The sequence below is a fragment of the Bactrocera tryoni genome, chromosome 4, assembly GCF_016617805.1.
Source record: "Bactrocera tryoni isolate S06 chromosome 4, CSIRO_BtryS06_freeze2, whole genome shotgun sequence".
NCBI lineage: Eukaryota > Metazoa > Arthropoda > Insecta > Diptera > Tephritidae > Bactrocera > Bactrocera tryoni.
The window spans coordinates 38437604-38459396 of NC_052502.1; the positions used below are offsets into that span (position 1 = coordinate 38437604).

Sequence of the window (21793 nt, forward strand, 5' to 3'; positions counted from 1 at the left end):
ATTCGGGGTATAAGCTGATGGTTATACACATATTTATGAGATTTTAGAAATAAAGTATAAAAATTCACAAATTAAAGTATACATATTATTCTTAATCTGAAGATCATCCTCGGAAATGCTATTATTACATAGTTACTTGTTTATGTATGTAATGGTTTTAATGAAAATTACTTAACTGAATTGTAGTTTCGGGTAGTCGCGACTTTCTGATTAATGTACAACCGTCACAATTCTATCGATATGACATGCAAATCGATGAGGCCTGTAAGTATGAGCACACCACTAAATGTTTAGGTGCCGTTAATGACAGAGTAATTTCGGGGAACAACAAGTTTCAGTGTTTTAAGTATGTCGGATTGGGCTCAGAAAGCTGAGGATCAAGAAATATCTAGATTGGTATGACTGCCAGTGTTTATTAAATATATATTAAAACATATGTATGTTTTAGGTTAATTGTCTAGAAATAAAGAAGGAGGATGACAAAGACAAATTTGAAGAAAACGCTGACGTCCCCAGGTAAAACTTTAATTTACTTTTATAGTTAAATTTTTAAGAGAACACATGTAATATTGCATGAAATTTGCAAAAATTACGGCTTAAACTTGGTAAGATTTTTGGAATAAATAAAGAGTTGTGCCAGAAAGAATATATAATTGAGTTCTAATGAAGTACAAAACTAACAAAGTAACTCGATTGTTGTAGATATAGCGAATGCAACCTGAATTAGTGTTTTACGAAGTTTGTTATATCCAGAACCCATTAGAACCTAAAATATTTACTACTGAAATGCATCTGGCACTTTTTTATATACGGGAACTAGTCACTTTAAAAGCACGGTTCCCATAACTTTGTCGGCACAATCTTACAATTAATTTGGTGTAAAAATGAGTATTTTCAAGATAAATGAAATATACATTTATAGCCAATTCATTCTCGAGATAAGGAGTACATCCATAAATCGTAACTTTAGACATGTAGATTTTAAGCACAAAAATTTTAAAATTAAAAAAACTTTGCGCACGTTTTCTCATAATACATATATATAACTGTAATTGTCGCACTCACAGGTTTAAGAGATTTGTGTTAACACTTGTTCTATAGATGAATAAGGTGTCTCCTGTTCTACATGAACTAAACATAAAAATGTTACCAGAAGGGTAAATATAAAAAAAACACGTATAAAAGAACAAACAGCAATAAAATTATTAAGCTCTATATCAATCAAGGGGCCGGCTTTAGTATACCATCCCACGATTTCGAGGTTAAAAGCGTTCTGTTTCAATAGAACTGATGCTCCAGATTAAGTATATACATATACAGCCATGGTCTCGCAAATCACGTAAATAAAAAGCAATAAGCGCTTATACAATTGACAAAAATTTTTTAAAGAGTAAAAAGGGCTTAAAATATGATTACTTGTTTAGTAATTTATACATTTAAGTAAAAAAACAGTAAATAGAAATTCACGAATAATTAGTATTAATTAAAAAACTTGAACTCCCTCAATAATGGCTTGGTCACCCAAATAGCACATTTTTTCGAAAGTGAAAATTTGTTTGCAAAAAAATTATAAGGAGTAAATTTTTTATTACTAATTAAGGTTGTCTACGATAAAGTCATATAATAAGAGTGGAAATGGGCCGTAGTAAGCACTGAAGTTGCTGTTTTATTGAATTGTTCCCGGAAAATGGCTTATAATGATCTTAAACTCATATAAGCAAACGAGATCTATTTGACCAAAACCAAAAAAAAACTTCAACCACCGCGAAAGACAATTACTGAAGAAAGAGCCATAGTCTGGAGAAGCTAGACCAACCCTTTTAAGTCTTCATGACAAATAATGCAGGAAATCAATGAAGAATATGGATTAAATATATCGTGGAAGACTGTTGGAAGACGTTCTAATAAGGTACAACTTTTTGGCTGTCCGAGTCAAAAAAAAAACACTTCTGTCAAAGCGGCACATCCAAAATCGGCTACGTTTCGCGAAAACACATAGGGAAAAAATTTTTGGAAAAAATGTACTATGAATGGATGAAACGAAAATTGATAGAATGGAAAAGTAATGTTCATCGTCCTAAAGGTCAATCGTTGAATTCCAGGTACACAAAATGGACGATAAAATACGAAGACGGAAATATGATGATATGGGGTGACTTTTCCTGGCATGGCGTGGGCCCAATCATACCAATTTAGGGGAAAATGGATCGGTATCAATATTAAGACATATTAAGGAACGAAATGTAATCATTTGCTTTCATTTGCATGCTCCTTCGCTGTACTTTTAAGCAGGATAACGACCCTAAGCATGCAGCCAAAATCACAAAGGATTGGCTTAAGAAAGAAAAAATAAATGTTTCGGATTAGTCAGCGTTAATCCCTGAACTTAATCCAATAGAAAACTAATGTAACGATATTACCCTTAAAATTGCTGTTAAAAATTTTACAAATTTTGAGGATTTATGTGAAGGTATTAAGGAAGCTTGGTATTCCATCTCAAATAAGTGATGCGAGAAGCTCCAATATAGAGGAATATATCATCAATTATTAAAAATATATGTAAGCATATTGTTGCACCAAATCGTTGATTAAATTTTACTAATTTCACATGAATTTTGCAGGTATGGGAAAATGTGCTATTTGGGCGACCAAGGCATTTTAGAGGGAGTTCAGCATTTCAGCACTCCAATTGTCCTTTCTACTACGTTCCTTGCCTTTGCATGTTTTTTATTAAAATTTGATTCTGCTGTTCCTGGTAAAGCGTTTCGGAAAGGCGTCCATAGATACTCGTGTAGTGGATAACCAGAATCACCTAAAAGATATTTAATTTACATACACATATAAATTGTAGTTACCTAAGTAAACCGTATTACGATCTCCTCTTTGGTATGTTTGCTCTAGATATGTTTTTAATGAAATATTATCCCACACAAATGAGTCGTGGCTAGATCCTCCATATCTTGCATAAACGAACCGTATTACCATATCCTGATCGCACGCCTGATAAAAATTAATTTTTTAAGACGAAATAATAATAAGTAATAATTTATTTATTTAGTTGCTACTTACAATCATCGCATTTATGCTGTAAAATCATTTTCGATTTAGATATAAGTGTTTGTTTTCACATGGAGCAGTAATTGCAACATGGGTTCCATCAACGCAACCAACCACATTTGGAATTCCTGATCTGGTGAAAAATTTCCTTCTTTTTATTCGTTTTTGCTCTTCAGTTATGCCCGTTTTGATGCAGACACTGCAAAGTGTGGATTCCAATATTGGGAGCATTTCCTTAGAAATCAACGAAACAGTGGTCTGCGCAATACCTAGTTGAAAATCATTTCCCACTGTTTGCTGATAGCTCCCATAAGCCAAAAATCTGAGGACGCAGCACAATTTTAACATCGGCGATATTGACGACGAAAGGTTAATCGAACATTTTTCCTTTACGCTGTCTAGCACATACATAAATGTATCCTTGCTTAACCGAAATTTTTCTTTAAATCTGTTTATAAAAACTTATGTGACGTGATATTTGTTTATGCACTTTTATAGCAATAGCTACTTACAATACTGAAGAAAGTTCCATGGGATTGGAGTGATTCCTGATAAACCGTCGCTGCCTAAGTAATTTGTTTGTTGTCCTTTCAATATAAACATCTTCAAAATATAAATCCACATTGTTAAACATTTTACCGATTTTTTTAAAATAACACCATGTAATTTTAAAGCAAACAATATTCAGTTTAAAGACGAAGAAAAATGCCAATTTCGGATAAATTTGTGTGACTTTTCTCAATTATTTTAGTATGGCAACAAAAAGTTAAGCCAATGTGTTCATTCGCCAGTCATAATATGAATACGTCGAATTTTCGCCTAAAACATTCGACTCGCCAATGCATTCGCTTCGCCAGTGACAATACCAGCATATATATTATTATTGATACCAAATATGCAGTCACAGTTTCTTCGAAGAATGAATATATGAATGGTTTTTAATATGAAGTTTTGCCGTTCTAGTCTCATTCAACTCACCCAAAAATGTTGTAGTATAATTATCAGCTAAGTATCTGCAGAAAAACAACGGTCGCAATATTGGTGAAGTTATTTGCTTGCTCGAACATATCATATCCTTTTTCATATCTAAGTCTCGCATATTGCGAGAGTATAAAATGTTCGCTTACTCCCTTGTTTAGTTTTTCCAATCTTGTTTTCATCTAGTTTGTTCCAAATATTAATTTTGCAAGTTTTTCTTTACAGTGCTGCTGAAACAAGTTTGCTTCTCAAGATAATTCGAAAAGGACTTGTTGAATCTAATTTGGATTTAGAAGTACAACGCAAGGACCCCAAATCTCCACTGCATTCCGTAAAAACATTTGAAGCGCTGCATCTGTAAGTTATTGTTGTATTTGTTGTCTCTCTGTCAACTACTTTATATAAAAAAAAAAAAAAAAAAAGTATACAATCCAGGTTTTCAGAATTACTGATTCATAAATTCTTGAAAAAATAATTTCTTTGTTTAAAATAATTTTAAAGTTTAAAAGTCTTAAATTGAATACTCATAATTATATACATATTTGTTAAAGAAGTGGTAATATTCATGTAAGATTTAATTTAAATTGGAAACTGATAATGTAATGCGATTTGATCTTTTAAAATTAGAGTTCAAATTTAGTAATTTATAACAATTTTCAACAGAGAATTGTAATTAAGTGTTTGTGAAAACTCGTAGTATTGGTAATTAAATATAGAATAAAAAAAAAATTGTGTGGAAAATTGTTGGTCTTAGGTGCTTTAAAAACTATAACTTCAACTTGAGAAAGATATTTTCTTCAGCACCCAAACGCCATTATGCATTTCATTTTGATAGAATTATTAGTTTTTTGAATAGTTCTTAAACCAAGTAAGATATGGCGTAGGTGGCAGTTTTGATTTAGAATACAATGATCTGCTATAGATTTGAAACACGACATTAACAAAATTACGATGTTTTGGAATTTTTTTAAAACATCCAGGTGTGTTGTATACGAATTTTTCATTAATTGTTTAATACATACATATATATTGTTCTTATTTTTAGAAAACCCGAGCTGTTAAAAGGTATATACGCTATGGGGTTTAATGCTCCTTCCAAAATTCAAGAAACAGCACTTCCAACATTACTTGCGGACCCTCCCCAGAATATGATAGCCCAAAGCCAGTCTGGAACCGGTAAAACAGCCGCATTTGTTTTAGCAATGTTGAGTCGGGTTGATATCAAATTGGATTTTCCACAGGTACATATATGTATAACTTTAAAAACAAAGTAACACAAACTTTGTACTGCTAGGCATAAACGTTCGGGCTCTTTGTATTTTAAATTTTTGCTAGCATAAGTAAGTTATTTTACCTTATGACAGTAACGTGGGTACCTAGTCCCGAGTGCGACGACGGTTTCTTTGATGACAAGTGATATTTCGTCTTGCCCTCGTTCACCACCAGAACCATTTGATTCGGTGTCTTATCAGTTTACACAGCAGTTTTAGTTTTGGGGGGATATTAAATTCAGACATAGCGGCATAAAGACAGCTCCTTTTCGTTCTGTCGAAAACAGCTTTGAAATCGACGAAGAGGTGGTGCGTGTCGATTCTCTTTTCATGGGCACATTGTGGGGGCATCCCGTTTTGTGGATTGGGCAGAGCACACTTAAATTCCAATCGGTGAGCATGCTTTCGTCCGACCATATTCTAAACAGAAGCTGATGCATGTACTTTATCAGTTCTTCGCCGCCGTGTTTGAATAGCTCGGCCGGAAATCCATCGGCCCCCGCCGCTTTATTGTTCTTCAGACGGTTAATTGCTATTCGAACTTCTTCATTGGCGTTATAATTTCACTACCATTCAGCAAGCTATTGAAGTGTTCCCTTCATAATTTTAGTATGCTCTGGGCATCGGTCACTATATCACCTCTGGGGGTTCTACAAGAGTTTCCTCCGGTCTTCAAACCTTCTGTTAATCGCCGCATCTTTTCGTAGAATTTTCGAGCATTACTCCTGTCGGCCAGCTTGTCAAGCTCTTCATACTCACGCATTTCCTCCTCTTTCTTCCTCTGTCTGCAAATGCGTCTCGCTTCACTCTTCAACTCTCGGTATCTATCCCATCCCGCATGTGTTGTGGTCGATTGTAACGTTGCGAGGTAGACAGTCTGTTTTCTCTCCGCTGCGACACGGCACTCCACATCGTACCAGCTGTTCTTTTACATTTTCCGAAAACCAATGGTTTGGTGAAGAGCTTGAAATGCCGTCCCACAGTTCCCTTATAACGAGTAGTTGACGAGTGCTCACAGAAAGCAGGAGTGTAAGTCGAGTCGAAAATCGTTACGCTGTCTGTTGTGATTGCAGCTTCTCGACGTCGAACCTTCTTTTTATTTTGCTGCACAGAGGCGGATGCGTATCTTGGCTGCAACAAAATAGTTGTCCTAGTCCACTCGCATTTCCACACAAGTCCATCGCATTTCTTGGACGGCGGTGATGTCAGCTTTTATTTTCACGAGAACAGCTGGACAGAGGCACCTTCCCAATTAAGGGACCGGACATTCCAGGTGCATGCCCTCATATCGTAATCCTTAATTTGGTCGTCATAAAAAGGAGGTCTTATATCCGAGACTGTAAAAAAAATCCAATTCTCTACTAAAGTTAAAATAAAGAATTGGAAAGTTCGTTATTGAGAATATTGATTCCTACTATTTAGTGTTTTTCTTTTATTAAATGTGACATTTAGTTAATATTACTTAATATTTTGACAATGAGAAAAAATAAATATGGCTTTATATCATCCAAGTAAATATATTCGTCTTATAAATATTTTTGAATTAAAATTTTGCATACTTTATATTGAATATATTACTGGCTGCCTTCTACTCGGCAACGAGCCGAACAAATGCTTTAACAAAAGGGCAACAGTTGTCGTGCAACTCTGCGCTAAAATGACTTATTATGCAATTGCAACAGTGCTACATTCTTTTTTAGTGAAGAAATTATTTTTTCGTTTTCTCTATAAATTACTTTAAGTAAGTTTCAAAAATACAAGAAAATAGAAAATAAATTTGTATTGTCATTTATACCATTTAAAATAGCAAAACTAATCTGAAATATGCCAAACACTTAGTAGCATTGAAGATAACGGCTTTACCACTTTAATGACACTATTGTAAAAATTCAACTCGAAAACTTTGAATCCCCGAAATTTTGTATTTGAAAAGAGAACAGAAGAAAGCAGAAAAATGTCGAATCGAAGACAGCTTTATATACAGGCATATTTCATTAAAAAGAAATACGATGAAAGGGCTAATTTCGGGCGCAGCTGCTTTCAATTCAATTTCAGTTCAACAATCGTTGTTCGGTTATGTTGCGAATCGATTACAATCACACTTGAAGGACGAAAAGCATAAAATTTATCATACTTTGTATGGAGGGTTAGGGGAGCATATGGCTTCTATAACATAAAAAAGCCCACATTATGTTTTCACACGTTCACTTAATTCCGATTAAAGTTTCTTATATAGCAATTGATATACATATTTGTAAAGAGAGCAGAAATAAAAAGTATAAATGGTTTTTATAATTTTTTTTATTGATTGCATAGTATTTGTATCAAATTTTCAAGTCGATTGAAAAAAAAACTGACGAAGTTAAAAGTATTTTCATAACTGTGTTCCCTTATGAAATTTCTAACTTCTAAGTTATTTCCAATATTTTTAATAATTTCGATTTTACAATAAATTAGCCATTTTTCGCTAAAAATTGAGTTTTTCCTTCAAAGTGTTCTAAAAAATGGAATCTCTGAATAGCTTTAAAAGGTTATTGTTTATTAATGAGAAGAGAAAGACGAATATTTACTTGCCTTTCCAAAGAGACACAGCTTTTGAAGTAGCTATAATGTTTTTGCTCATAAATTATGATTAAATCCAGAAAGATTTGAGAATTCATATGATATATTGCTGAAAAATATATGATAGAGAGGGTTTAAAATTACTCGTGTGCAAAACTCAGCAGTAGCTTACTGTGTCTTTTGATACTATGGCAAATGTGATTAAAAAGAATATTTGAACATCCCTTTCATTTTCTTGAAGAATTTTAATTTTATTTAATTTATCTGCAGGTTCTTTGTATTTCGCCTACTTATGAGCTTGCAATACAAACTGGTGAGGTAGCTGCTCGAATGGCACAATTTTGTCCGGAAATTAAATTAAAATTTGCTGTTCGTGGTGAAGAAGGTTAGAGAGTTTTGTAGAAAAGTAAAATATATACAATGATATTATTTTCATTAAAGTTACTCCAAACACGAAACTAAAGGACCACATAATAATTGGAACACCTGGAAAAATTTTGGACTGGGGATTAAAGTATCGTGTTTTTGATTTGAAAAAAATACGAGTGTTTGTACTAGACGAAGCAGACGTAATGATTGCAACACAAGGTCACCATGATCAATGTATTCGAATTCATAAGTAAGTGGCATTAAAAAACTGTTGTTACTTATGTTTGTAGTACGTAAATACATATGTACATAGTATATTTCGGGGATTTTGTTCTTAGATGAGTCCTTTATTTTATATCTACACGTATTTTACTATAGCACAATAACTTCATTTTATACTTTTTATTAATATAGCACAGTAAGTTCTCAATTCCTGTTACTATGCTTATTTGCGCATTGACAATCCGAAGTACCGTAATATATGCAGCCTATTAGTCGCCTGCTTCAAATGAAGCTCTGGCACATACAGTTTCATACAAGATATTAGTTCTCTGATATACGCATATACATACACTTACAAAATACAAGTACCAGCCCTCCGACATATATATATTGTTCTACAGGGGTTTTATTGCTCTAAGCATAAGTTCTATTTTGGATATACATACATACATACGTTCACAAATCATTAAACTATCAGTGTATTTATAAGCTAAGTTCTCTGATAGATGCGTGTACACTGACTTACAAAACGCAATGCTCCCCACTCGATTTCTAGTATTATTTTCGGATATTTTGACCCACTAAGTTGATAAGGCAGTTTTGAGACACTTCTTTGATGAAATTCGATAGGATTAATGTCTACATTTAACATATCTGAAATTTTATGGAAAACATCGAATTTCATCAAAAAAGTGCTTCAAAACTCGTCGAGAGAGAGCTTCACTTCTAACTTTCAGGCTTAAAGCTACATTAATAAGGTCCAATCAGTTTATTGGCGATAGGCTTTAATCTATCACACGAATCTTATACGCGATGTTGAGGAGGCTTATCCCACGGCAGTGAGTTGAGCAGAGCACACTTAAATTCCAGTCGTCGAGAATGCTTTGGTTCGACTCGGGCAATGGAACGTCTGCTCCATCGTCATCGATTGGGGTATCAGGCTTACCATTTCCTGGTATTATGCTTTCACTACCATTTAACATCAGTCACTAGACCACCTCTGCGAGTTCTGCAAGAGTATGATCCGGTCTTGAAACTTTCTGTTTTCGAGCATTACCCCTTGCTCTATTATAACGTTGCAAGGTAGGCAGTTTGCTTTCCCTCCACTGCGAGACGGCACTCCTTATCGTACCATCTATTCTTTTGAATTGTCCGAAAACCACACAGAGAGCAGGGTAGAAAATTGTGCGCCTGTCTGTTGTGATTGTAGCTTTCTTGTGTTTGTTAACGTGTGGTTTTTGCTGCACAGAGGCGGGTGCGTATCTGGGCTGCAACAAAATAGTGGTCCGAGTCGATGTTATGACCTTAGAGCGTACGACCGTCTTAAAAACTGAATACGTGTTTTTCGCCTATCACAACATGATCGATCTGGTTGGTGGGTTTTCGATCCGGAGACGACCAGGTATCTTGATGAATTTTCATATGCTGGAATTGGTACTGAAGTTAACAATATTTCGTGCACCGCTGAAGTCGATCAGTCTCAACCCATTTGGAGATGTTTCGTTATGGGGGCTGAATGTAGCGACAGTTGTGCCAAAGATACCTTCTTTGCCCATCCTTGAATTAAAGTCGCCAAGCACGATTTTGACATCGTGGCGGGGGTAGCTCTCATATGTACGTTCCAACCGCTCATTTGAAGACGTCTTTGGTCAGATCGCCCTTTTTTTCCGTCGGGGCGTGGGCGTAAATAAGCGAAATGTTTAAGAACTTTGATGCGGATTATGGCTAAGCGTTCATCCACCGAAGTGAATGCCAGGACTCGGCGATGAAGTCTCTCTCCCACCACCCATCCCACATGCGCTACTTTATATGTCCACTGTAGTAAATGCCGCAATTACCTACTAGTCTCAGTCCTTGTTCTGTCCATCTTGGAGTCGTGAGCTGTTTGAGCCTTATGTAAAAGAATCGTTTCTGTCCACTCCCAAGTGAATGACGCTAAGAGAACTCTCCTCACTTGGAGGAACTTCTACACATGACTCCATCCTCCTGCTTTATCACATCTTTTAAATTCTTCAGAGAAATGAACAGCTGTAACGTCATTATAGGAGACTCTCCACCTAACTATTGCTTCAGGTGGATGGTGATCACATTGAGTCCTTTACTTATTAACAATTACTTCAACAGTGAACATTTTTTTCCGAAAAAAAACGACTGTGGAAATCGCTTTCACTGTTGATTTTGCTTCAAGCACGATTACTAGTTATTTGTCAGTAGACTTTCATGTGGAGAAAGTGACGCAATGACGAGCACTTCTATTCCGCTATAATCTGTTGATATTTGGAAAAAAAACGACCAATGGTGCATTCTAGAAATATTAAGTTTTTTGAGAAGCTCATAAATATCGCTTGCGCTTTTTTTCCCTTATTTAAAGAAATCACTGCAATACGATTTTCTGAAACTACGTACTCCGTTGTTATATGCAAAAGCAAACACTGAGCAAACTGATAATTATATAGGAGCAGACTCTGCAGACAAATTAAAGCAAGTAAGGAAGGCCTAAGTTCGAGTGTAACCGAACATTTTTCGCCGAAATACTTGTAGATAGAAATGGAAAACTTTACATTAAACAAGTAAGGCGCGGTTCGGGTATGGAAGTAAAATTTAATTATGGGTTTCACATAGTCTCGTAAAGTTATAAGTTATAACGATCCGAAAACATAGCGTTCAGAGTTTTATTTGCGTAAACTTATTTTAGCATGCAATCCAACAACAAATTTTTTAAACTAGTATACAAATTTATGATTTTACGATGCTTTATGACACGTTGTGAGCACTCCAAATGTCTCTGCCGTATTTAGTTATTGATTTATCACGCTTTTAAAAGTTGTTAACAAGTTTTTAACAGTACCATTATCCATTTTTACACTGTCGGTAGGATTTCTTGTAATATTTGCCCAGTTTTTCACAGTACCGTTATTTGCGTAGTGAGCGGGGTTATCATCCGATTTCATCAATTTCGCATTGTCGGTAGAAGTTTTTATAATATTTATTTATTTTATATATATGTACATATGTATATATGGTTGTTGTAGCTTTAGTAGTTTAAGCGATATGTATGTATGTATATTAAACTTTTTAGAGGGCAAGGCCTCACCCACTTTTTAAAAATTTTTCTCGCACAAGGGCCTCTTGCTACTGCAGTTTCCTCTGTAATTAAGAGTTTTATATCTTAATATAGACCTTGGTTATGATGCCTTATACGTTTTCGATAATGGCGTTTTATCGGCGCGGCATATCCATCTCGATCGTAGTTTTAGATAATAACCCGTTAGGTGAACAAAATTACTATACTATGTAGCAACATTATTCGACGGAATTTTGAATGGAAAGCAATCAAATTTGTTATTTTATTACTTTATATTGAAGACCATTTGCTCAATTAGTTTTATTAATATATTTTAATTGCATCAACGAAGATTATAAAGGATGATCCATTTTGAGGTTCCCTAGTTATTTTTAAAGAAAAAAACAGAAACTTCAAACTTTGTGGGTAATGTTTATTATCATTCGAAAGACACTTTTTTCCACTAAAATTGAGAAATATTTTTAATGCATATTGCAATTTTTAACCTACCGGTTAACATTAAACATACTAATATGAGCAAAAAAGAGTAAGCCTTTTTGATTTAAATTTCGTGCCAAAATCAAAAAATATTGGTTTTCGGGGATAATTGTTTGTCGCGAGCAAATGCGTTTGATTGGTTAAAAATATTCAAAGAGGGTCGAGAACGCGTTGACGGAACACGTCCAAGACGGCCATCAATATCAACTGATGATCAATACGTCAATAAAATAAAGGAATTGGTGAATGAGAATTGAGACGATTAACAGTCGGAGATCTTACTGGCATCGTTGGAATATCGGAAGGATCAGTGAAAACCATTTTGAAAGATCATTTGGGCCCAACAAAAATGATAGCTCGATTGTTTTCAAAATCACACAAACAGCGTCGCATTAATGTCTGTGAAACAATCCTTTCCGCCTACCAGGATATAAAGTATTATTAATTATTATATTATTACTGGCGATGAGTCTTGGATCTATCCTCACGACCCGAAAACAGACGATCAATCGGCCGAATATTGTGGCAAAGGTGAGCCGAAGCCGAAAAACTTCTTAAAAAATCAAGGTTATGTTGCCAGTTATCTTCGATTATCGAAGTGTGGTGTACTCCGAATGACTTCCGACCGGCCAAACAAGGAATACTACACTATTTGAGTGTTATGCGTCGTTTGCGCAAAAATATTCGTAAAAAGAGGACGAAATTATGGGCCGACAACTCTCAGCTTTTACATTCCGATGATGCATCATCGCAAACTGCATTGATTCTTCATGAGTTTTTTGCCAAATTTTCAATGAATATCGTACCACAACCACTGTATTCGCCTGATTTAGATCCGTGTGTCTTCTGACTATTCAGCAAACTCAAACAATCCACACCGGGGAAACAGTTTTGAGTCAATTGAATATATTAAACGTGAACCGCTACACGCATTGAAGGCTATTCCGGAAATTGATTTTATCAACTGTTTCGAGGATTGGGAAAAAACATTGGCACAAGTGTATTGGCGTCAAGAGGGATTACTTTGAAGGGGACGACGTAGATTATGAAGAATAATTAAGAATTTTAAAATTAGGAACACAGTATTTTTTTGTCTATTATTATGTTTATTTTTTGTTCATAGTAGTAAAATGAAGTTTAAGTGATGTATTTTTGACTAGATTGTGATTACTTCGGTTTACTCCAATTTATCTGCTAAAATTGTTTATTTATATTGTTTTTAATTTCTCAAATTTTATATGTTTAAAACAGACAACTTTCTTCGAAATGTCAAATGTTGTTTTTCTCTGCAACGTACGATAAGGAAGTTATGAATTTCGCCCAGCATATAGTACCTGATCCTACTATTATACGGTATGTATGCAAAAGATACAAAAGCGAACCATATGTATTGTTATGTTTATGTTTTTAGACTTATGAGAGAGCAAGAGTCGCTAGAAAACATAAAGCAATATTATGTAAAATGTATGAATGAAGAAGACAAATATAATGCAATTCAAAATATTTATGCCGGAATAACAATAGGTCAGGCTATAATATTCTGTCATGTAAGTATAAACAAACAAACTTTAGAAGAAAATAACAAAATTTGTTTAGACTCGTAAAACTGCTGGATGGCTGGCAGGAAAGATGTCATCGGATGGCCATTCTGTTGCTGTGCTTTCCGGAGATTTAACGGTGGAGCAAAGGCTTGCAGTTTTGGATCGATTCAGGGCTGGCCTCGAAAAAGTTCTCATAACGACAAACGTACTCTCAAGAGGTTAGTTTTCATTCCTTTACTTAATAATAATATAATGCATACGTTAAATTGTGGTTACACAATTCCTGAAATAACAGTTTCGGTTATGCAGACCCTGAAGTTTTTTTAATTTATAGAATAAAAAATGACTAGATATGGATATGCATAAACACTTTCGTTTCCTCACTTAATTCATTGATCGGCGTTCTATGCCTTTTGAATTGGCTCAGTTTTTAATAGATCAATATTTTTTTTTATTTTGCTACGTAAATATCTTAAAGTTCAATTTGCTTACGAGAATATACGCAAACATACAGGATACCCAACATTTCACTCAATTTCGCAGAATGCCCGCTTTGAAGCAACCACCGCTATATTTCCATCCAGATACATTAAATCTTTCCTGTTTAATTCCAAAGGATTCTTACTTATATTATTTTCGAAAATGTTTGATGACAGGACCTCGTTCACTTGATTCACTTCCTTATCCAGTCTGCAGAACTAATAGCGCGGATGTTAAGAATATTACAAGGTGCGTTCCAAAGTAAACTTTTTGAATCTAGCGCCCCCTGGTGGCGCCATCTATATGTCGACTGATGCGTTAGAATCTACTATCTTTATCGATTGGCCAGTGAGAATTTCATGACATTTTATCGATTGGAAGTGAAGTTATTGCGTTTAAAGTGTCAGTATGTTTGTGTTATCGGTGCGAAAATGCGCTTCGAACAAAGAGCTTTTACCGAAACGTTTCAATTGATGAAACAAGTTTATGGCGATGATCGCCTATCCCGTGCACGAGTGGTTTCAACGTTTTCAAAGCGGTCGTGAGGGCATAAATAGCGATCAATATCTGGGCCAATCAAAGTCAGTGATCACCGGAAATTCCATCGAAACTGTGCGTGAATTCATCAAAACTCAGCCGAAATCATCATTGAAATTCATGGAAATGGAACAAAACATCGCATACGACAAATTGACTGACGACCAAAAATTGCTCAGAATCGTCTCATCGATCGACGCTTGTGACCGATTATTTGACCAAAAATCACATTTTAACCATTAACCACTCCCCTTAGTCTCCAGATATGGCACCGTGCGACTTCTTCCTTTTCGGAAAAATGCATTTGCCCATGAAAGGAAAGCCTTATGCAGACGTAGAGGCCATTCAAAAGGCTTGGACCGGCAAACTGGCTGTCTGTTGGCCATACCGACTAACGAGCTAAAACACTCGTCCGACATGCTTTTTGACCGTGCAAAAAGCTGTATTAAAGCAGAACGAGACTATATTGAATAAAATAAATTTATTTTGCCGAAAAACCCATTTGTTATGTTTTTTATTTAAAGGTCCTGTTTACTTTGGTACGCTCTTTATAATATTATCGGCGTACTCTATCAACTGTACACTTTTCAGCTCTGCAGCTCGAATAATTTACTCCACCAGTAGATTGAAGAAGTCACACGAAAAGGAGTCGCCTTGTCTGAAACCTCGTTTAGTATCGGACGGCTCGGAGAGTTCCTTCTTGACTCTGACCGAGCTTTTGATGTTGCTCAACGTCAGTCTACACAGCCGTATTAGTTTTGCGGAGATACCAAATTCAGACATCGCGGCATAAAGGCAGCTCCTTTTCGTGCTGTCGAAAGCAGCTCTGAAATCTACGAAGAGGTGGCGTGTGTCGATTCTCTTTTCACCGGTATTTTCCAAGATTTGGCGCATGGTGAATATCTGGTCAGTTGTTAATTTTCCAGGCCTAAAGCTACACTGATAAGGTCCAATTAGTTTGTTGACGGTGGGCTTTAATCTTTCACATAATACACTCGATAAAATCTTATATGCGATGTTGAGGAGGCTTATTCCACGGCAGTGAACTTATCATAGCACACTTAAATTCCAATGGTGGCATGCTTTCGTCCGACCATATTCTACAAAGAAGCTGTTGCATATTCCTTATCAGTTCTTCGCCGCCGTATTTGAATTGCTCAGCCGGCAATCCATCGGCCCACCGCTTTGTTGCTCTTCACACGGGTAATTGCTATTCGAACTTCTTTATGGTCGGGCAATGGAACGTCTGCTCCATCGTCATCGATTTGGAGATCGGGTCACCATACTATGTTTTCACTGCCATTCAGAAGGCTGGATAAGTGTTCGTTCCATAATTTCAGTATGCTCTGGGTATCAGTCAGTAGACCACCTCTGGGAGTTTTACAAGAGTATGCTCCGGTCTTGAAACCTTCTGTTATCGCCACGTCTTTTCGTAGAATTTTCGAGCATTACACCTGTCGGGCAGCTTGTTCGGCTGTCTATTGTGATTGCAGCTTCTAGACGTCGAACCCTCCTTGTATTTGTTGATGTGCGTTTTTTTTGCTGCACAGAGGCGGATGCGTATCTTGGCTACGAGTCGATGTTAGGACCTTGTCTTCTGTCTATCACAAGATGATTAATCTGGTTGGTGGCGTCTCGATCCGGAGAAATCCAGGTAACTTTAGGAATTTTCCTATGCTGGAATCTACTACTGCAATTACTCATATTTCGGACCCGGACGAAGTCGATCAGTCTTAACCCATTTGGGGATGTTTTCTCATGGAGGCTGAATGTAGCGACAGTTGCGCCAAAGAAACCTTCGTTGCCCATCCTTTAGTTAAAGTCGCCATATGTGAGATCTAAGCTCGAAGAAAACATCCTCGTCCTTCTCGTCCATCGGGGACGCAATTTAGCGAAAGTTGAAGAACTTCTCTTTGTTGCGGATTATGGCTAGACGTTTACACACTGGAATGTATGCCAGGACTCGGCGACGGAAGCCACGAATCCCACACCAAATTTGTGCTACTTTATATGGCCCCGTTAGTAAGTGCCACAAGGATGTGCTCGCCCCAGTCCTTGTTCCGTTCATAGCACTTTTTGGACGGCGGTGATATCAGCATTTACTCTTACAAAGTTATCAACCAGCTGGGCAGAGACATCTTCTCAATTAAGGGACCGGACATTCTTGGTTCATGCCCTTAAATCGGGCCATTGTCGCCATCAATAGGAGGGTCTCTAGTCCGAGGCTATTGTCCAAACCCAGCGCACAACCGCTAGATGTTCGACTTCTCCCTTTAGCTCACCTTAAAACGGATGTTCTTTGGCTATCTAGAGGATACTTAGCCTAAGACCTGAAGTCGTGAGGTGCTTGAGCAATATATAGATCGTACTGCACGTTAAATAACCTTAACCTTAGTACTTTTTTTTGTTTAGGAAATCATTCCACTCTTATTGGAACAAAGTCAAAAAGGCGGTTTATTTCCCGTTATCGTCATTAAATTTTCGGATCTCGTCTACAAAAATATTCGTTACATTCTAATATTCTTATCTGAGTGCGAATTTGAGCAAGCGAGTGGTATAAATTAATGTTAATCCTTTAAAACCGTGAGAAGCTCGACATTGTCCAACTTTACATACATATACATATTGTATATACTCATACACTGCGCGTCACCAGGTTAGCATAACTTCAGTCTAAAAAAGTTGCTTCTGAATTTTCAGTTATGTGGTTATCTTGTTTTTATTTTTTCAATTCTAGCCAAAAAGTGTGCTTTATTTTTTATCAGGTTATCACATGCAATATAATTTCCATGATTAAATAGGTATTGACAATAAATATTTGTTGTATTAAGAGTTCTATTTTCTTCAATATGGCTAAAGAATCGTCGCTTTCGGTTGAGGAAAAAACAATAATCAAAGCTTATGAATATCTTTGAAATATCAAAAAAAAAAATTTGCAGATGCCGAAAGTTAGATAAAATTTCTAGCGTAATATTAATAAAACTAAAGAAAAACCATTTAGAGTTCCCCGAAAAGAAGCACGATTATATTATGCACCGGAGCACATGGCCTTAAAATCTGATTGGCGCTATGTTGTTTCTTTAGACGAAACAAGAAAAAACGTTAACTTCGGCTGCACCGAAGCTAATACACCCTTCACAGGTGCATTTCTTTTAGTAGCTATGTGTCCAGTTTGTGTGGAAGCTATGTGCTATATTAATCCGATCTGAATAACTTTTTCAGAGATTATGTTATTACCTTAAGCAGTAATCCATACAAGTCCTTGATTCCGTTCGTTCGGTTTGTATGGCATAGTTGCCATACATGCTTTAGTGAGCCGATCTGAACAATTTCTTCCGATATTACATTATTTCTATGAACAACAACTCATACCAAATTTCGTGAAGATATATCGTCAAGTGCAAAAGTTTTCCATACCAGCACTAGATTCCGATCGTTCAGTTTGTATAGCAGCTATATGCTATAGTAAGCCGATCTGAACAATTGCTTCGTATATTACATTATTATCTTAGAAAATAACCTGTGTCAACTTTTATGAAGATACATTGTCAAATGTGAAAGTTTTCCATACAAGAACTTGATTCCGATCGTTCAGTTTTTATGGCAGCTATATGTTATAGTGGTCCGATATCGGCAGTTCCGACAAATGAGCAGCTTCTTGAAGAGAAAATGGCGTTTGCAAAATTTCAAAACGATATCTTAAAAACGGAGGGACTGGTTCGTATATATACAGACAGACGGACATGGCTAAATCGACTCAGCTCAACATACTGATCATTTATGTATATATATACTTTTTAGGGTCTCCGACGCCTCCTTCTGAGTGTTACAAACTTCGTGACAAACTTAATATGCCCTATTCAGGGTATAAAAATAATAATTTGAAGATACCGATGGATACAATTATTGTTTCCATGATCTTCTAAAGTAGGGACATCAGTTGGAACGATAACACAGAAAAGTGAGTTCACTTTAATCAGTGTAAATCGGCCGGTTTTTTTTAAAACTGGGATTGACAAAACGTCGACATGAATGTAATAAAAAAGGCGTGAAGCTGATTGGCTCACAAAGTTTTCGAGTCTGGTTGACAGTATTCAAATAATAGGAATTATTAAAAATTCTTGGTCATCAATTTCCTTAAAGTACTTTTGTACGAATCGCTACCAAATCGTATCTTCGAGATCATCCTCAAAAAGTGAGGATCGATTCACTATTTCAATAATACACAAATATTTAAATTAATTAATACATAAGTTTACAAATATATTATTGTTTGAAAATGTTTAAAAAATGCTGAAAAACGGGATATGTATGTGCTAGCCTGATGATCTAATTTAAATTGTTAATTGTTCTGTTGATTTCAAAAAAAATTAAATAGTATGGAAAAAGTGTAAAACCTAAGGTCCGTCTTCTCAATGTCTGGTTAGCAGCCTATCCAAATTTATTTCGTTTAGGTAGTCAGTAAAGTTCTGGTTTAAAAAAGTATTATTAACCGACCAGAATTTAACTGACAGATTTCTGCTAACCAGAAATAAAGAAAACAGCCTTAATTGTGGTTACATTTAGCAGCAAAATGATTCGTTCAGAATCGGCAATATTTTTAGAATTGTAGCTTCTTTAGTGTTGATAGAAATTAGCTAAAACTATTAAAATCTGAAATGTGCTGCAGTTGAATATATTTATAGTTATTATACATAAAGCTACATTTTCATAAACTATTACGATTTTTCAAAATTATTAATATGAATCAACTTGAAAAACTGTAATATCATGACGGGCGTACAAATTAATTCAATTCTACTAAACATACATTTATTGAAAACTTTATTCAACTTCATTGTTTTTTTCTTCATGTTTCAATTTACGATTTATGAACTCAGGTTGAAACCGGGCTTTCTTTCGGCGGCTGTGTTCAAACGATATAGAAATAAAAACTTTGTCAGATGAAAGTGAATTTTTGATATTTGTCGTAATGAATTCGAGTGTCATTCAAAAACTTTTGAAAACTTCAAAAAAACTATATTTATTCCTTTTATATAATTAATAGTAAGACGTCATTTAGATGTTTTAAATTAATAAAAACTATATAATTTTTAAAATAAAAAGAACTCTGAAATATCAGAAGCTTGAATTTGCAGAAAAGATGAAATTTATAAGCTGGAGGAAATACTTATGGTATCGTCAAATATATAGTAGTATACCTCTATTACGGTTTTCAACTCCACTTGGTTGAATTGAAGTTGAAGCAATTATTTCCGTTTAATTAAGGAATCATTTTGATGTTTGCTAAATGACATGAAGGGACCCTACCACAATCTCCGTATTTTTGCTGTCGGAAGTTATCAAGAATACATTTTATATGATTTTAACTTTGGACTGGTCTTTAAAACACTTAAGAGGAGCAAAACGCTTAAAAAATTTTAATTTACACAAAAAATATATTCCTTGTTAATTTAAATTTCGAAAAACCATTCGTCGAAATACTTTTTTCTAGGTTGGTATGCGATTATCTTTCTGAAGTTCATAAAGAACATTCGGCGATTTTTACGATGAGTGAAACTATTCAACAAAGACGTTCCATTAAATTTTGTGTGCGGCATCAAATTTCTGGTGGCGAAACGTTCAGAATGTTGGAAAAGGCATTCGGTGAGAATTGTTTGTCGCGAACAAGTGTTTTTGATAGGCTGGTACAAAATATTCAAAGAGGGTTGAGAACGCGTTGACGACGAAACACGTCCAGGACGGTGATCAATATCAACTGATGATCAACACGTCAATAAAATAAAGGCTTGGTGCTTGAGAATCGACGATTAACAGTCAGAGATCTTAGTGGCATCGTTGGAATATCAGAAGAATCAGTGAAAACCATTTTGAAAGACCATTTGGGCTTGACAAAAATGAAATCCAAAGGGGAATCCGTGAGAGGGATTGCCTTGAGGGGACGACATAGATTTTGATGAATAAATTAACAATTTAAATATTATGATTAAAGTCGTACTTTTTTTTTTGTTCATAGTAGCAAATTTCTCAATCAGATAAACCCATATGTGAATTAAATTTTCTAGTTTCATTTGTATTGTTAATAACAAAGCAAAGTATTTTTGTAAATTTGTATTTATATGATGAATGTAATTTATAATTTAATTAAGAAGACAAAAACTCAAACGTAGCAATTACGTTTGTTAAAATTTGTTTTACACCATAGGAAATTTTTTCATCCCAACTCAGCACAGAAAAATGTTACAGTTTGGTAAACAACCTGAGAATAAAAATCGACAACTACCAGATTCCATTACAATAACGATTATATTGTTATACACCAATACAATAACCAAAAAAACTGATAAAAATTTGGTTGTCATAAACTCTCTACCATTTCATGCAATAAGACATTTTAGATCCAATGTGATCCTATTTTCACCCATTTATGAAGTTTTATAAATACTTCTGGCTGGAGTAGAAACTCTTGTTTGGTTAATTGTGCAAAAAAATCAACATTATTTCAAATAAAACCAAATTAGATCGAAAGAAATTCTATATTTTTTCGCGAAATGTTTCAACCTTTTGCTTAAGATTGTATTTCATCCACTTAATGTACAACTTTAATTTTACAAGTTCATTTCGTTTAGGTATTGACATTGAACAGGTTACGATTGTTGTTAATTTCGATTTACCCATGGACGCAAAGGGGAACGCTGATTGCGAGACATATTTACATAGGATTGGTCGTACTGGAAGATTTGGTAAATATAATAATTTTACAAATTACAAACCGCTTTTATTTCGTTACATTTTCAGGCAAAAATGGTATAGCAATTAATCTGGTTGATGGAGAGAAGTCTATGAATATTTGCAAGTACATTGAAAACCATTTTAAGAAAACTATTCAGCTTTTAGATACAGGCAACTCAGATGAAATTGAGAAGATTGGATATTAATAAAATGTTATAAATTACCTATATGTTTACTTGATTCAATGACTCACATTAGTAGTAATTATATAAAACAAAAAGGAAGGGTACTACTACAACCCTTTTGGGAGGGAGTGCTTTTGTAAAATTACATTACAAACAAGTGATAAGGGTATTCATACATAAAAACTTAACATAATAACCATCTTTGTTAAACTAACATTTGTAATGCAATTTTACTTTAATAAGTGTAAGTAAAGTATACAAATTGCGTACAGGAGGAACGAGCAAAGGCCAATATTA

General features: G+C 35.1%; 1 protein-coding gene across 2 annotated transcripts; it reads left to right on the forward strand.

Annotated features, from left to right (window-relative positions):
• The first annotated feature begins 284 nt into the window (after window positions 1-284).
• Window positions 285-21540, forward strand: LOC120775019 (DEAD-box helicase Dbp80). Of its 2 annotated transcripts, XM_040104970.1 has the most exons (11): window positions 285-396; window positions 449-516; window positions 4261-4392; window positions 5081-5276; window positions 8139-8253; window positions 8310-8487; window positions 13273-13374; window positions 13433-13568; window positions 13618-13780; window positions 21209-21322; window positions 21378-21540. In XM_040104970.1, the coding sequence occupies exons 1-11, from the start codon at window positions 349-351 to the stop codon at window positions 21515-21517; spliced, it is 1392 nt and encodes a 463-aa protein (XP_039960904.1). In that variant the 5' UTR covers window positions 285-348; the 3' UTR covers window positions 21518-21540. The 2 variants fall into 2 exon arrangements, with proteins under 2 accessions (XP_039960904.1, XP_039960905.1); XM_040104971.1 differs by lacking the exon at window positions 21378-21540 and having other exon boundaries at window positions 21195-21283.
• The last annotated feature ends 253 nt before the right edge of the window (window positions 21541-21793 follow it).

Excerpts from the sequence above, each read along its gene's own strand:
- LOC120775019 (XM_040104970.1), top strand. The coding sequence starts at position 349 with ATGTCGGATTGGGCTCAGAAAGCTGAGGATCAAGAAATATCTAGATTG. Across the intron at positions 517-4,260 it reads GAAAACGCTGACGTCCCCAG|TGCTGCTGAAACAAGTTTGC; the intron begins GTAAAACTTTAA and ends TTTTCTTTACAG. Across the intron at positions 13,375-13,432 it reads CCTGATCCTACTATTATACG|ACTTATGAGAGAGCAAGAGT; the intron begins GTATGTATGCAA and ends TTATGTTTTTAG.